Source organism: Arvicola amphibius, chromosome 12 (genome assembly GCF_903992535.2).
Source record: "Arvicola amphibius chromosome 12, mArvAmp1.2, whole genome shotgun sequence".
Classification (NCBI taxonomy): domain Eukaryota; kingdom Metazoa; phylum Chordata; class Mammalia; order Rodentia; family Cricetidae; genus Arvicola; species Arvicola amphibius.
The window spans coordinates 159,555,111-159,571,505 of NC_052058.2; the positions used below are offsets into that span (position 1 = coordinate 159,555,111).

The following is a 16,395-nucleotide window of genomic DNA, read 5'->3' on the forward strand; positions in this document are numbered from 1 at the left end:
CTAAGCTTCAATATTTATAATATTGCGAGATAAATTTCAGGAAAAAAGATATTTAAAGAGAATTCAACAAGCTAAACACATTGAGATGGCTGTTTTATATGTTTTTTTTCCTTCCTACATAGTTATATTTTTTGAGAGTTTCTACAATTATTGCATAACACTTTTATATCTAATGAGTTAAGCATTTTGTAAAGATAAATGACAAAATCGCATCTGTTGTGTCTATATAGTATGCCACAATCACTTCTGAGAAGTCTTTAGACCATGACTTTCAGTCTAACCAATTAAGAAAGTAAAAATAATGATGTCATTGGCAGATCTCCTTCTAACTATGCCATATGCCCCTCAGTTCAAATCACACCGCTGTAGTTGAGTCTAAGAGGGAAACTGGCTAGCCTTGTGATCCTTGTCTGGAATGCTACACTGACAAGGAGCTTGATCTTGACTTGATTTCTTGTACTGGAGGTAAGAATCCTTCCAAACTGGAACATTTTCAAATCTCTCACACTCTTGCCCCCCTTGTTAAGGTTAGATAGCAATGGTGAATTCACTCCAGGTCGCCAGCTGCTGCTCAACCTTGCCTCTTCCTCCCTTGCAGGGTCAATGATTGTATCTTGCGGGTGAATGAGGTTGACGTGTCAGAGGTTTCCCACAGTAAAGCGGTGGAGGCCCTCAAAGAAGCAGGCTCTATTGTGCGGCTGTATGTGCGGAGAAGGCGACCCATTTTGGAGACTGTCGTGGAAATCAAGCTTTTCAAAGGCCCGAAAGGTAATAAAACTGTGAGACTCATACTGAGGCACAAATGTCAAAGCTGTTTAGAATTTACTTCATAACCTACCTGTTTACTCCATGACCTTTAATTCTCTGCCCTGCATTGCTTACCCAGCAGACTTAACACTCCATGATAGTGGTTTTTAGACAGTTGAAGATACCAGAACCCTACACATAAACTCATGTAAGAAGAGCATTTATTTATGTTGGAAATACCATAACTAATAATAACAACCACCACTTAATATTTTCTATGATTTTTAACTGACAGCCTTGTTGCAACTTGGCCAGCATGTTAATACTTTCTAATATTTCAGATGTGCCTGGAAAATTCTTTCAGATAACCAGATATTAATATAAGTAACAGAGATAATCTTTACTGGGACTGGAGAGATTGCTCAATAGTTCAGAGCTTGCCGAGTTCAGTTCCCAGCACCCTTATCAGATGATTCACAACCACAGGTTTCTCCAGCTCCAAGGGTTCTCATGCCCTCTTCTGGTCTCCATGTACCTGCACACATATGCCATTCACTCACATAGACACATACATGTAATAAAAAATAAAAAAACTAAACCTTAAAACAACCTTCTTTACTGAGAATAAATTATATTTTATAATGCAATTTCTTTTGATTTTGTATTATGTATTGTAGTCAATATGTGTTGCATTGCTCTTAGCTTGGAACAGACAAAATAAGTTAAGCTTGTTTTTTTTTGATGTTTATAGACATCTAGATATTCTTGTGCTTGTGCCAAGAAGCTGGTAAGCAGTGAGATTGAATCATTATATGAATTTTATTTAGAACACTGACATTAAGAGTACTTGAATAGTATTTCAGATGCTTCAAAAATTTTAATAATTAGCTTAATGCAATTAAAATAATATCTTAGATTGTGACTGGGTGATCATTAGATTCTTCATAAAGTATTTAATATCTAATGCTAAATATGTGATTGAAAAAAATAAGCATGTCATCTTCTCTGGGGGACAGTTTTAAGTGGTATTTGCCATCTTGGACACTAGAACCAGGGAAACTCATTAAGAGCCTAGTTCAGCCATTTACTGGTGTAATTACCTTCATTAAATCTATGTACTTAATGAAAGGAAACATTTTCTAAAGAGCTTGCACATAGTAGGAAGCAAAGACCAAAGACCACAACATGTAGGTTGAAGCCCTCTCTGCCTTCACGAGTTGTGTGACTTGGGGATAGAAAGGTTTCAATCCCTTGGCCTTGATTTTCTCACCTACGGAACACAATTAAAGCAAGACTTGTTCTTGGAGAAGTTACAATGATTCATTGAGATATTTCACGTATTTAGAATAAATCCTGGTGCAAACATAGGAAATATTAGCTATGCATGCAGGTTATTTGAAATATTTCTTTTTATTAAATATGTTAGCAGGATTTCAGCAATGTAATGAAAATAACTTAGAGGCTCCTCATGACTTAGGTGCAGGTGAATTAGATCTCAAGTATGAATAGAGGTCTACCCTGTCCATTTACTAAAACCGCACTAGAACTTTGCCTTTTAAAGCCAAACAAATGGAACATTGATTTAATTCTATTAAAAATATATATTTATATAAATAATGTGTCTATTTATATAAGTCAGCTAAAAAGCAATTATTCACCGGTTCTTTTAAGCAGAGGCTAATTTAAGCCCTCAGGAAAATAATGCCATTCTTTTACTGGCTTCCTGCTCTGAATCAGTGGATGACCTCCAGCTGCTCAGCAAAACACTTAAAGGCTGCAGGGAGCTGATGCCCCCATCGCCTTCATTTTCCCAGGAACACGTCTGTTGGATCTTTATTCTGACATTAGACCCCCTCCAGCTCTTTTACTTCATGCTGAACCATTTTCTTCTCTGAGCCTGTCACAGGGCACAAAAGCCTTGTGACATGGAGGAGGGATGCAAGCAGTGAAGGCTAATTAACCTGGCAGGCCGGAAGTAACCCAAGGAACATGCGCAGTATATGGAGATGGTGTCCTGTGCCAAGGAAATCCTGGGAACCATTTCCTGTCCAGAAAGCTGGCTATCAGCCGGGCGGTGGTGGCGCACGCCTTTAATCCCAGCACTCGGGAGGCAGAGGCAGGCGGATCTCTGTGAGTTCGAGACCAGCCTGGTCTACAAGAGCTAGTTCCAGGACAGGCTCTAAAGCTGCAGAGAAACCCTGTCTCGAAAAAAAAAAAAAAAAAAAAAAAAAACAACTCAGAAAGCTGGCTGTCCGGAGCCGACTAGGGAGTGGGATGAGTCAGTCGTACTTTTTGTACTGGGATCTTTCTGTACAGGTCTGATAGGGATTCGTGTCTCCATGCAACGCCTGTTGATTAACAAGGAAAGAAAGTCATTATTTGAATTCCAGATGCCTTTCCCAGTGCCTGAATTTCATGAAGCCTAGAATTAAAGTAACAGGTAATTGGACTCTGTACCGAGTCTGCAGAGATGTTGCTTTCTCCACTTTAGTTCAGTATGCTGCAATTCTTCATTTTAGAATGACAGCCTTCCTGAAAGACGTTTCCACTGTGACTAACTCGAATGTAATATGAAGGATAAGGATAAATCAGTCTCTTTCCTCAAAAGTTCTAATAGAAGAGATGACTCTAAAGTCAACCTATTGAATGGCGTTTTCAAGGCAAAATGACATTGGTTCTGGTATAGAACTTGAGCCATGAATTTAATGGAGACGTGGGGTGGCTGTGTGATTTCTTAGCCAGAAGAGGCAAAACACTCCAGAGAACTGGAAACATTCCACCATTCCATGTGCATACAGTTCCCTAGCTGGTTCTCTTTGTCCAACAGTTGTCTGACAATAAGCATCAATATTCTAGTCAGTTAGATGTATTCAACTAAGTGTATTTAACATATGGCTATCTTGCTACATAGCAACTTGGCCCTTCAGTTATTCCACAAATGCTTATTAAATATTTCCTATGATATGACACAGAGAGACAGGGATTCACAAAGAGGTGCCTCTTGCTCTCCAGAAAATTATAGTCAGATAAGGAAAACATCAATAATATAAACTGGGAAAACTAAGAATGAATGTAAGATATTGAGGGAGAACAGATTAGATAATATGCCAAAGGAGACAAAGGCTACCCAAAGTAACTATTAAATTGTAAATTAAAATAGCCACATAGGAAGGTAGGAGAGCTTTTCAGGTGCAAATGAAAACATGGCAACCCAAATCTAGGAAAGATCTTCATAGAGTCTAGTGGTCAAGTAGTAGGGCAAACACTAGTGTGAGTTCATATGGCTGGGGTAAGTAGGAGCCAGATAATGCTTTGTTCTTTTAGTAATATTTAAGAGATTAAAAGTTTAGAATTATTTAAACTCATGGAGAAATATTGTAAAACTTTTAAGCATGGGATGGATATGATAAGTCCATCTTGTTGGCCTGTTTGTTTGCTTCTAGACATGGTTCCTCTGTATAGTTCTGGCTCTCCTGGAATTCACTCTGTAAAGCAGGCTAGCCTTGAACTCAGAGATCTTCCTGCCTCTGCCTCCTGAGTGCTGGAATTAAAAGGTGTATGCCACTGCCACCATCACCTTTTGGAACTCATTCTGGCTGCTATCAAGAAAACAAATCGAATGAGAGCAGAGCCCAGTTAGACATGACTTGGAGGAGAAAATGGTGAAAATGGAGTTGAGTTGTGTGTTGGAAACATGTTAATTACACATAATTGAATATAGCTAATTGGTTTGAACAGTGACACCGTCGGACATCTATGTGGTTGAGGACTGGACAGGGAGCCCCTTGCACATGGAATGCTTCCCTTTCTCTGGGATGTTTTGGCTAAGATGAATCACACAGCACCCCCCCCATTTGTAAACTATAAATGGGTTGTTCTGCAGATTAGGAGCCTTTTGGAAGCCCAATGTGCATTTCTAATGAGATGTAAAAATGCCTTCGTCAACATGAAAAATTCCTCTTATCTTATGGTTAGAGGTTTAGTCGTTGAAGGCATCTGGGGTATCTGGTGTCAGTAGTGGGTAAGCTTCTGTAGAAAGTAATAACTAAGCAGATCTATTTAGGTTTGCCAAGAAATCAAAAATTAAAGACAGAAAATCTGAGCGGGTAGGGGGTGTTCCAAGGAAAGATTTATAATGACAGCCCTCTAGTGGCTTTCCTAGGAATTCCTTTGTATAAATAAACCAAAGAAGTCTATCATTAAATATACATCAAGATCATTTTTCAGGGTGGCCCAATCTAAACAGATTTTAAGCTCTATTAGAAGTTATGCTCCTCATTTGGTTATGCCGGGTTGAATAAAACCATTTTCATGTATGTGCATAACATGCTTTGGGCAAACCCCTGTAATTCACCACCCTTTCCTCCTTACCCCTTAGATTTGTCTTTTTTGCTCTCAGAGACAGTTTTGTTTCTACTTTCATATCTTTTGTATGCATGGACTTTATGTTTCTACATAAATCCTAGGACTCAAAAATGAAAGAAAATATAATACTTGTCTTGACTTAATTCACTTAATATGGCTATTTCTAGTTCTACCCATGTTTCTACAAATTACATGACTTTGCTCATATGTATAATTTCCTTTATCCATTTATCTTTTGGTAAATGCATGTGTAGAGTCTCTACCTTGTTACTTTGAACAGTGCTTTGGTGAATACTGACTGATGTATGTGTGTGAAGTATCTCTAATGTGTTGCGTTGGAATCCTTCGACTAAATATCCATGAGCTTTGGAGCTGGATCACATAATAAGTCTGTTTTTGTTGTTATTATTATTTTTGAGGAACCTAATGATTTTTACTAATTACTTCTGTGAAACAATCCCTTAAGGCCTTGTCCAAAAATTGAAATATGTCAATGTTGGAATTTTATTGATATATCTCTTTTATGATATGGATTTACTTTAGACAGTTATTTTTTTTTTTTTTTTTTTTTTTTTTTTTTTTTGGTTTTTTCGAGACAGGGTTTCTCTGCAGCTTTTTTAGAGCCTGTCCTGGACCTAGCTCTTGTAGACCAGGCTGGCCTCGAACTCACAGAGATCCGCCTGCCTCTGCCTCCCGAGTGCTGGGATTAAAGGCGTGCGCCACCACCGCCCGGCACTTTAGACAGTTATTAACAAAAACTTAATTTAAGTATAAGCACATCTATCTACTAATAAATGTCTGCATTTTTCTACCATTACTTGTATAAGTGTGTGTGGTGTGTGTGTAAATGTACATATAGTGGGTGTATGTGTTCAGGGCATGTCTCTATGTGTATGGTGTGTATAAGTGTTCACATGTAGGTGTATGTGTTCAGGGCATGTTTTTATGTGTATGGTGTGTATAAGTGTGCACATGGTGGGTGGGTGTGTGTTCAGGGCATGTCTCTATGTGCATGGTGTGTGTAAGTATACACATGGTGTGTGTGTGTGTGTGTTCAGGGCATGTCTCTATGTGTATGGTGTGTGTACATTTACACATGATCTGTGTGTGTGTGTGTGTGTGTGTGTGTTCAGGGCATGTCTCTATGTGTATGGTGTGTGTACATTTACACATGATCTGTGTGTGTGTGTGTGTGTGTGTGTGTTCAGGGCATGTCTCTATGTGCATGGTGTGTATAAGTACACACATGACGGGTTCTGTGTTCAGGGCATGTCTCTATGTGTATGGTGCATATAAGTGTGCGCATGATGGGTGTGTGTGTTCACGCATGTCTCTACGTGCATGTGGAGACTAGAAGTTGACATAAGTGTCTTCCTCATCTCCTCTCCACCTTATACTTTGAGACAGGGTCTCTCACTAAGCATGAAGATCACCAGTTTGGCTAGGCTGCACGGCAAATGAACTTTAAGGGTCCTTCTGTCTCTGACCTTCAACCTTCTGTGCTGGGGCTACAGCTGCACACACACAAGACCTGTCTTTGTGCGTGGGTTCTAGGGTTCAAGACTCAAGTCCTTCTGCCCACAAACCAGGTACTTTCCCGACTAAGCTGTGTTCCCAGTCCTAGAAACAATTTTAAATATAGCCTATTTTTATTTCTTTACAAATGCCACTTTTTCTACAGTTACTGAGTTGCATGTCAGTGCAAATTGAAAACACTCTGACATTTGGAGACTGTTGTACAAGAAATAATTATGACTACATAAGTCTCGCATGTTGCCTGATAGTGCGCTAGCTCCAAAACCAACTTCTTCGTTTAAGAGAAATTTTCTTTAGCAAAAAAATTTTGTAGTATTCTATCATGACAGATTTGTCATCCAGTGTAGTTAAATATCACCAGGTGTGCAAAGCTAGCACGTATACCAGTATTGCACTTGCTGAGCATCTGACTGAAATGCCTTTTTCCAGTTTTCCCATTTTTCAGAACAATTTCTTTGTTGTTTTCTTTTTTGTTGTTGTTGTTGTTTTCTAATCTGGTCTGACTCTGCTCTCTGCCCCTGTTATCTTTCTCTTTGAAACCAATGTGGCCAAAATGAGCTATCCCAGCTTGTAAATATTTGAAATTGTTCATGTTTTGAATTTGATTCTCTGTATAGCTTGATTTTTTTTTTTTTTTTTTTTTTAGAGTAGAGGTCAAGAGTTTGCTGTCTTCAGCACATAGTACATGCACCACAAATGAAGATTTTAATTGAAAATTAAATCAGGTGTCCTTAATCCTAGCACAGAGACTGCATGCATTACAATTCCTTTCCTTCTCTCTCACTGTTGCTCCACTGGCAATGCTGCATAACAAGATGACCTGATTGTTAACCTAATTTGAGTGTTGAGGCTGGAAAAGTTTGGAGTGGTCCATAATTCAGTTGTTTATGGCCAGTTCAGCACATCACCAGGAGAAACCAAGCACAAAAGTTGTCTGCTGGTTTGGTTGCTTGAAGCTGCCATTTATGGCAAGGAATGATACCATACATTCTTTTCATTTCTTGCCATGGGGTAAATTAAAAGGTACATTCATCTTCTAATGCTTGTGCAAATGTGTCTCAGAATTTACAGCCCCATTTACTTTCTCAAGATTGTGTTCTGGGCTCTGAGATCTTAGTGGTAGGTGGACATGTTTTTCTGTGAAGGACCATTCTGAACAAACGGCAATTTTAGCTTTGGCATGAGGTCTCAAAGCACTGTATTTTTCCTTTACTGCTATTCATTTGAATGTCTTTGAAATAAAATTATTCCCTTGATAATAAGGGGATCTGCCTAAGTGCATATAAAATGAAAAGCTTTATTGGTATTAAATACAGATAATATAAAAGAAAAGGCTGAACTAGGTGTTAAGCCAGGGAAACATTATTCTCAGGAATAAATATGGCTAAATTGCCACTTCCCACCATCGAAAAGCATTTTTTTTTCCTAGCCGAAGAGCCGATAACACATGACGAGTTCACCCTGTTTGCTGACTTCATTGGATTTCTCCTGTAAGAGCACTGTTAATTTCTGATAACTTTTAGATCTAAGATACATGCTTGCAGACTAAGTCCTTTCTCTAAGTTAATATTTGATCTCAGATCATGAAAAGATATGTAAAGTTCTCTCCTGGGAACTCAGCACAAATTATTTTTGCATGAAAAAACTAAACTCTAAATACTGCCTCTGTAATCCCCACTGTTGTGTATGTTTTACCATTATGGGAAAGCAAGTAATTCGGTTGCATTGGCTAATTTCATTCAGAAATTAAAGGCTGATGTCACTCCTCCCATTTTGGCTGTGGAGATAATCTCATCATCCATTCCCTCAGATTACTTATGTGCTATTTAAAGTTAAATCCATATGATCAAAGGGTAGCTATTTAACATAGAAATTCAAAGGTTGAAAATATACTGCTCAAGACAGAGGTGGGGATATTTTTAGTTTTAAGATGTTAAGATTCACGCAGCAAATCTTTAAATGACTGTGAATATTAACGAAGCCGAATGTTTCCCTTATAGCACGTTTAATGTTTTAAAAGAAAGGATGTTGCCATGGAGAACCCTACGACAATAAATCTCTCGTGTCAAGTCACTGTCGCTAATATGCTTTGTGGCCAGTCTTAGACGGAGAAAATTTACAGTGTGAATGCCTGTGTTACATAACTATCGAATGGACATTTCAGAACATCTGTGCCTGTGTATCAATGTGCAGTAAAAATAGATGTTCTTCATTTAAAACTCACATACGGAAAATAATCAAACATTCTCTCAATAAATATCTTATTTCAGAACCACCTGCTACATCTACTAGCTCAGCTCTAAACGCTAAATCAAATCCAAATGCAGGCATCATTTCTGAAGATAATTCTGTTGTAGCTAGATACCTTGAGAACAGGATATATGTAAAATGAGATTGTTCTTAGTACTGAGAGGGAAATGAACACAAAGTTTTTAAGCTTAGCAGATGCTACAGGTTGTCTAACTTAGGAGATGTCAAAAAAAAAAAAAAAAAGTCCAAGGAAAGGTAAAGATTTGCATAGCAAAGGATGGCTTTGGGCAAGGCGGGAGCTTAATCAGTACTAACTGAAAAGGGAAGCTATTAAAATGCAGGGGAACACGAGGCAAGGTGGTCAGAAGGCTGAGGCAGAAGGAGCACAAACTCTAGACCAGCATAATCTATGCTATGCATATGACCTTTTTTTTTTTCCAAATTAAGCTAAACTAAACCAGGAAGAAAGAAGAAAGAGAAAGAGAAAATTCAAAGTGGCACTGGAATCTAGAGACATTTTTCTAGATCAGCCATGGAGGGGCGTGTGTGTGTGTGTGTGTGTGTGTGTGTGTGTGTGTGTGTGTGTGTGTGTTACAGAGTATTGATCTTAGAAGAAAGAAGCTCAGTAGTTGTTTCTTGGTGGCCTATATGGTTCATTGAATTTTCATAAGTAGCTTTATCAAACAAGAAAATTTAACATTTGTATTTTCATTCATTCAAATAAACAGACTGTGGCATTAAAGGTGTTGTTGTTGTTGTTGTTGTTGTTGTTGTTGTTTGAGACAGAGTTTCTCTGTGCAGCTTTGGTGTCTGTCCGGGAACTAGCTCTGGTAGACCAGTCTAGCCTCAAACTCACTGAGATCTGCCTGCCTCTGCCTCCTGGGTGCTGGGATTAAAGGTGTGCCCGGCGGTTTTAAAGAAATACTTCCAAAGTAAAGGAGTTCTCAGGTGTCAAATATTCTAATCCATCCAAATATACACATTCGCTAAAATATTTGAGCTTTAAATGAGCATGTTCTGAAGAATTAAAGGCCTATGAAATATACATGGTATGCCCTCGGGAATACGGAAAATGCACACGTACATTGACAATTACAATGCAGCCATATGATCGTGCATAGACTTTTACAAAGTAACTTTGGCCAAGAGTTCAACACTTTATCTGAGAAAAACAGCAGGCAGGAGCTGTCTGGTACTGGTGGCAGCCATTCCTTTGAACTGTCTTCCCCCACTCTAATAATTCAGCTGAAACCTGGGATTCCTTGAAAGTTGTAAAGTAACTATTTCTTGGCTCTCTGACTATAGCAGACAAACTCTTCACATGACAAAAAACGGCTTACAAGAATCTCAAAGAATCTGTAATGCATTCTGTCCAGCTTTAAAAATGAATGTCTAAGATTAATGCATTGAATGAATCCTTAATAACTAAATGAGTGAAATAAATGTACTGAAATGGAACAAAACCCCATATACCATTAAATTATATACAGTGCATTATGTTAGCAATTTGCATAATATTCAGTAACTTACATAAAACCAGATAAATACAAGCAACATGCATATTTATACATAGAATATACATAGAAAAGTAATTGCTAATAGGGATTTCCCCAGAGAGGAAGCAATGTACAAAGGAAACTTTTTAAAAAATTATTTATTCTTTATACCTTTGGAATTTTCTGATCACATATACACATAACTTATTATGAAAAACTAACTCTTAAAGAAAACGTTCAAAGTATTAAAATGAGAAGACCAATACAGCAGCTGCCTAGCATTGGGAGACTCTATGTATTCAAGCCTCGGTACCTGAAGGCAAATGAGAATTCACTAAAAACATAACAGACTTGACCATAGTGATCGCATTAAAAAGTAATTCACAGGAATATATTAAAAGATCATCATTTCTTCTGGGAAAAGGAGTTGAAAACTATAATCTACAATGAACAATGAAATCATAATCAGCTGTAAGAAGAAAATTAGCACCAACATTTATAAAAACCAAAAATGTTTTTTAAAAGAAAAGTGGAAATAGTGTTCCTACACACATATATATGCGTGTGTATGTATGTATATATGTGTATATATGTGTGTGTGTGTATAGTAAAAGGCCGTATGTTTAGCAAAAGAAATGCTGGATGGATTCAGCCTATTTCACTCAGCAAGCACCTACTGGATTGTATCTGCCCGCAGGAGCCAGGAAATGTACTGAGGACAGGACAAACACCACGACAGGACAAACATCTCTTTCGGTATCCAGGGTGTCGTTACGGTATTTAAATCTTTCAGTGACACTCTTGCAGGATGATTTTTCATACTTAAACCGGTATGCTATCTAAACAGCCTGAACAACCTGTTAACCAAAAGATGGCCAATGCCACGGTCCTCCTTGGCATTCAAATCCAAGTCTTCTGTCACGGCTTTTTGTCTTCAGAAACTTCCACTGATTTTCTTCTTTGACAGGCTTTTCTCAGGCAGGTGTTTCCTCTTTGATTTTATGATTGTTTGAAGCAGCACTGTGCAGAAAGATCTTTCAGAAGTTATTTTACAACAAAATGCACAGGATTTTCAAAGTGTCTTCCCGTTTGCCAACTAAAAAAGGATAGTTCTCTTATTTGCTTAACAGGAAGCTAGCATATTGAGATTCTGCATTCTCATTAACAAATGAAAGATTATCCTGCCACATGAGCCCTTCCATTGCTTAAATAACTCAGCAGTATAGTCATATATATAGTCATTATATATATGATATATAAAATGATATATATACATATCATTATATATATATATATATATCCAGAAGTCTGTATGATATATAGTCAATATATATTGTGTATATATAGTGTACATATATGTATAAATATATATCATACAGACTTCTGCCCTAGCTCATTACTAAGCAGAGTGTTCATTCGAAATGACCTCAGCTAATCAGACAGTGATAATTTCCTGGTGGCTTGATGAGATGAGACTTCAGGAGGGTTATACTTTGGGTGAATCCTGGACAAGCAAATGCATCAGAAGAGTATTTGGCAGCCCACCAAAGGGTTCATAAGATTGAACTGCTCCGTTCTAAACTTTCCCTCCAGTTCTTGGAAATCAGCCTCTCTTCATCCCTCCCCCCCCCCAGACTCTGTGCCCTCAGGGCACTCGAGGACTCAGGCTTGCCTCCCCTTCTCATTAACTTAGTTGGATCAGTCCGTCATTACTGCAATTTACAAATTGTAAAACTTTTAAAGTTTTTCTTGAAACTCTTGAGAAAAATCTTAAGATCCTCCTGGAACCTGTTGGCCACCCACGTGACCTAGTTGGAGACTTCAAGTCACAATGAACAATTTGGCCTCGAAAAAACAGAATGATGGCTCCCGAGGAATGGCATCCAAGCTTGGTTTCTGGCCTCCAGAAACAACTTCAAACACATGCATCTGCATACACACACACACACACACACGCACGCACGCACGCACGCACACACACACACACACACACGTGTACTTACCAGAGACAGAGAGAGGAGGATGAGAGGAGGGGTAAAGAGAGAGAGATCAGTAATGGGTTTAGATGCATGCCTGATACATAGTGGAGTAATGAATGCATCAGACAATTTTTTTAAACCCAATTTGGAGCATCTGACTTATTTATCTTACCTTGATACTCAAGTCCTAGAAACGTCCTTTGATTTTCATCAAGGATGCCTCCTGTTTTTTTTTTTTTTTTTTTTTTTTCAAGGAAGAAGCTGTTTGGCTTTTCCAGTAATGTACTCTCAAGATTGAACTATGATGATATAAGAGCAAATGAGAAAGAGGGGGCGGGGAGTATGGAGGTTTTTCAAACACTTTTATAATCTTAAAAAACAGAGTTCCCCAAGACACACTCTCGTCCCCTTATTTCTCTGAGTGCCTCTTTTCCTGGACATTTTACTCTCATCTTCTAGCTTTAAAAGCCATCCCTATGCTATCTCCTGCCTTAGTCTACTTTCTATTGCTTTTATAAAGTCCTTAAGACTGGCTATTATTTGGAGTAACCTCTTTGAAGGGTTATTATAGATTCATTCTGCCCAGAGTTCTGTGAGTGAAGAGCATGGTACCAGCATCTGCTCAGTTCTGACTTAAGGCCTCAGGTTCATGACATCATGGTGTAGCACTAGTAACCCACCAGGGGTTCTTCAGAAGGGTGTTTAGGAAGGTACCAGGTTGAGTTATGATAACCTATCCTAAAGAGAAAATAATCCAAGAGATCTATATTAATCCTTCCATAGAATGGTATCTACAATCTAATCCTCTTCTACTAGGCTCCACCTCTTAAAGGTCTAGCATCACCACACTGTGGACTTCCTTTTCGGTGTATGATTTTCTCAAGACACCTTTAAATCATACAAATTATCCATTATATATGATCATCATATCATTAATAGATATTTTAATATTAACAGATATAGGACACAGCTCTCAATTTTACCTTCCAGTTAATTCTTCCTCGAGGCTTTCCTGGCTCATTGAATAATCCCCAGTTGTTTAGGCCAAACATGCATGCTAGCCCTGATTTCTCCTGCTCCTGTATCTACTTCACTAGTGTTTAGTTTGGGTTTTTATTGCTGTGAAAAAGCACCATGACCACGACAATTCTGACAAAATAAAACATTTAATTGAAGTGGCTCGCTTACAGTTTCGGAGGCTCAGTCCATTATTGTCATGATGGGGATCATGGCAGCATTGCAGGCAGCTGTGGTGCTGGAGCTGAGAGTGCTACAGCTTGCAGGCAACAGGAAGTGGACTCGTTGTCACACTGAGAGAAGCTTGCGCACAAGAGACCTCAAAGCCCACCCCCACAGTGACACACTTCTTCCAACAAGGCCCCATTTACTTCACCAAAGCCATACCCCTGAATAGTGCCACTCGCTTTGGGGGCCATTTTCTTTAAAACCACTACAACGAGCCAATGCGCTCAGTCCTGTTTATTAACCCAGTTCTCACTGAAAATGCAAATCACTGTGTCTTCTCTCACCCACACCAGCAAAGTCCTGCTTAGCCTCTCTTATCATTTGTCCCTTCTGCGGTACACTTGTACAAAAGCCAGAGCAATTTTCAAATATAAATCAGATTCTATCAACCCTTGGTGTTAGCTATTCAGCACTGTGCCTCTTGCTCAAACAGACTCTCCAGACTTACTATAGTTTACAATCCTCCGGGTACCATCTTGTCTCCATCTCTTTTCAGCATCTCCTTTTCCATGATGCTTCCAACATCCTAGCCTTCTCACTGTCACTCCCAAGACCTAACCATGTTCCAGCCTAGGGTATTTTGTACTCACTGGGTTTTTTTTCTACCTAGAACACTTTTGCATATGCTTTTTCTTTCTTGTATTTATTTGGGGCATCAATTTCCCTCATTACATACATTGCTACCATGCATTGAGTCAAAGAGTCGTCTGTCTGCCTTAATCTACGTACCAAATAGGAAGAAAATTTATTTTGTTCACCAGTGTACCGGAAGCACCTGTAACAAGTGTCACAGAGTAATCGCTCAGGGAGATTTGCTAGATAAATGGAAAAAATCAAGCACTGTAACTGAAAAAGATCCCAGGGGTACAGGGAAGTAGGAATTGGGGAGCAGACTTCAGTGAAACAGAAAGTTGCCAGATGCTGCCATGCAGTAAGTTCCCTATAGGGAAGAGCCACCCTAGGGGGTTCTTCTATTTATTTATTTTTTTAAAAAAGAAAACAAACTATCTTTTTTTTTATTTTACACACCAATCCCAGTTCCCACTCCCTCTCTCCTCCCATTCCCTCCACTTTCTTCTCCCACCTCACCCCCATCCACTCCTCAGAGAGGGTAAGGCACATTGCTTTGGGGAAGGTCCAAGGCCCTCCCTACTACATCTAGGCTGAGCAAGGTGTCCATCCAAAGAGAATAGTTTCCAAAACCCAACTACAAGCTAGTATCCACTTATGAGTGAGAACATAGCATGTTCATCTTTCTGTGTTTAGGTCACCTCATTCAGGATTTTTTTTCTAGTTCCATCCATTTGCATGGAAATTTCAAGATGTCATTGTTGTTTACTTCTGAGTAGTGCTCCTTTGTGTCAATGCACCACATTTTCTTTATCTATTTTCCGGTAGAGGGGTATCTAGGTTGTTTCCAGGTTCTGGCTATTACAAATAATGCTGCTGTGAACATAGTTGAATAATTGTCCTTGTTCCTGGGTCACAGTCCCGTGAGACATAAAATGAACACAGTATGACTAGTGAGCTAACTCAGTGAGATGTAATTCAATCAAGTAAGGTAAGATGAAGACAAAATCATACAAGGTAAATCTGTAAAGCACTATACAGAAAAGCCTAGGATGCCCGATACCCCTTACCTTGGGTCTCTGAGGAGACTGTTTCTGGATGGCATCGATCCCTAGATTCACTTGTTGCTTTGGTCTTTATGTGCTGTATCCCAACCTGTGATGGGTATGAAGGAAATACAGAGGTTCTTCGCCTTGAAAATGCTTTGAATCGGGACATTTCCCCAATATTCATTTCTCTTTCAACCTAAATTAGATTGAGGAAAGAGTTTCTGTGTCTAGGTTTTTGCTCGGTAAACAGTCCATTGGAAGATTATTACGGTATCACACCCTCTAAACTTGAGGGGAATTTAACCTTCGTTTTCCTATGAAGGAGTGAGAACAGGAATGTAATTCAATTCTCTCTAAGATGTTTTTCTTATTAATCTTTCATCTGTTTGCTAAGTAGGACAATCCGCTGATCATTTTTACCAAACATATTTGAAAGACACTATGTGGTACCAACCCTTTCCCCTGTAAACACTACTCCTACCATACCTTGATTGTGAATTAGATAGAGAAAATTTGAGGAATTATTTCAAAACTGGAAAATATTCTGTAACATTGGATTTAGCCCTACTTAATAAAAAGGAAGGTGGTTCTCATAAAGTTTAGTCGAAAACTATGCATCCTATGTTGGCGTGTGCAAAGGGCATCTAGGTCCTCACAGCACTTACAATACTGGGAAAGGCATAAACAAATGCTTAATACAAAGAAACATGTGTGTGTTTATATATGTGCATTTATATGTGTCAATATGGCTATATATATATATATATATATACACACACATATATATAATTAGTCTGAGTTCAGATTTCTTTAGAATGGATCTGCTGTAAAAAAAAAAAAGGGGGGGGACATAATTAAACATTTAAGAGATAGTCAGAAGACTTGGGAGAGAGCCTAAACATAGAGCCTTTGGGGTTCTGTGACCTTTTATTATTATTGCCCCTCAGATACATCATACATATTTTAACTATATAATCTGGTTAGTTAAATCTCTCCCTTCACTATGAAGCACTCACCCAAGTGAACACTGAGTGATTTATCTCCCTTCAGAAGCTCTGCAACACCTGCCTTTCCATGTTTCTTTAAACTAGAATGGTCATGTGATTTTAGTCTTATGTCATTCCCAGCATCTGAATTCCACTAGGAAAAGCAATCGTG

General features: G+C 38.6%; 1 protein-coding gene across 1 annotated transcript in view; it reads left to right on the top strand.

Moving 5' to 3' along the window:
* The window catches only part of Dlg2 (discs large MAGUK scaffold protein 2), a 701,330-nt gene that overhangs the window by 216,924 nt on the left and 468,011 nt on the right, over positions 1-16,395 (top strand). The window contains 1 exon segment of the mRNA XM_038313618.1: positions 599-768. Within this exon segment, the coding sequence (XP_038169546.1) occupies positions 599-768 (170 nt within the window).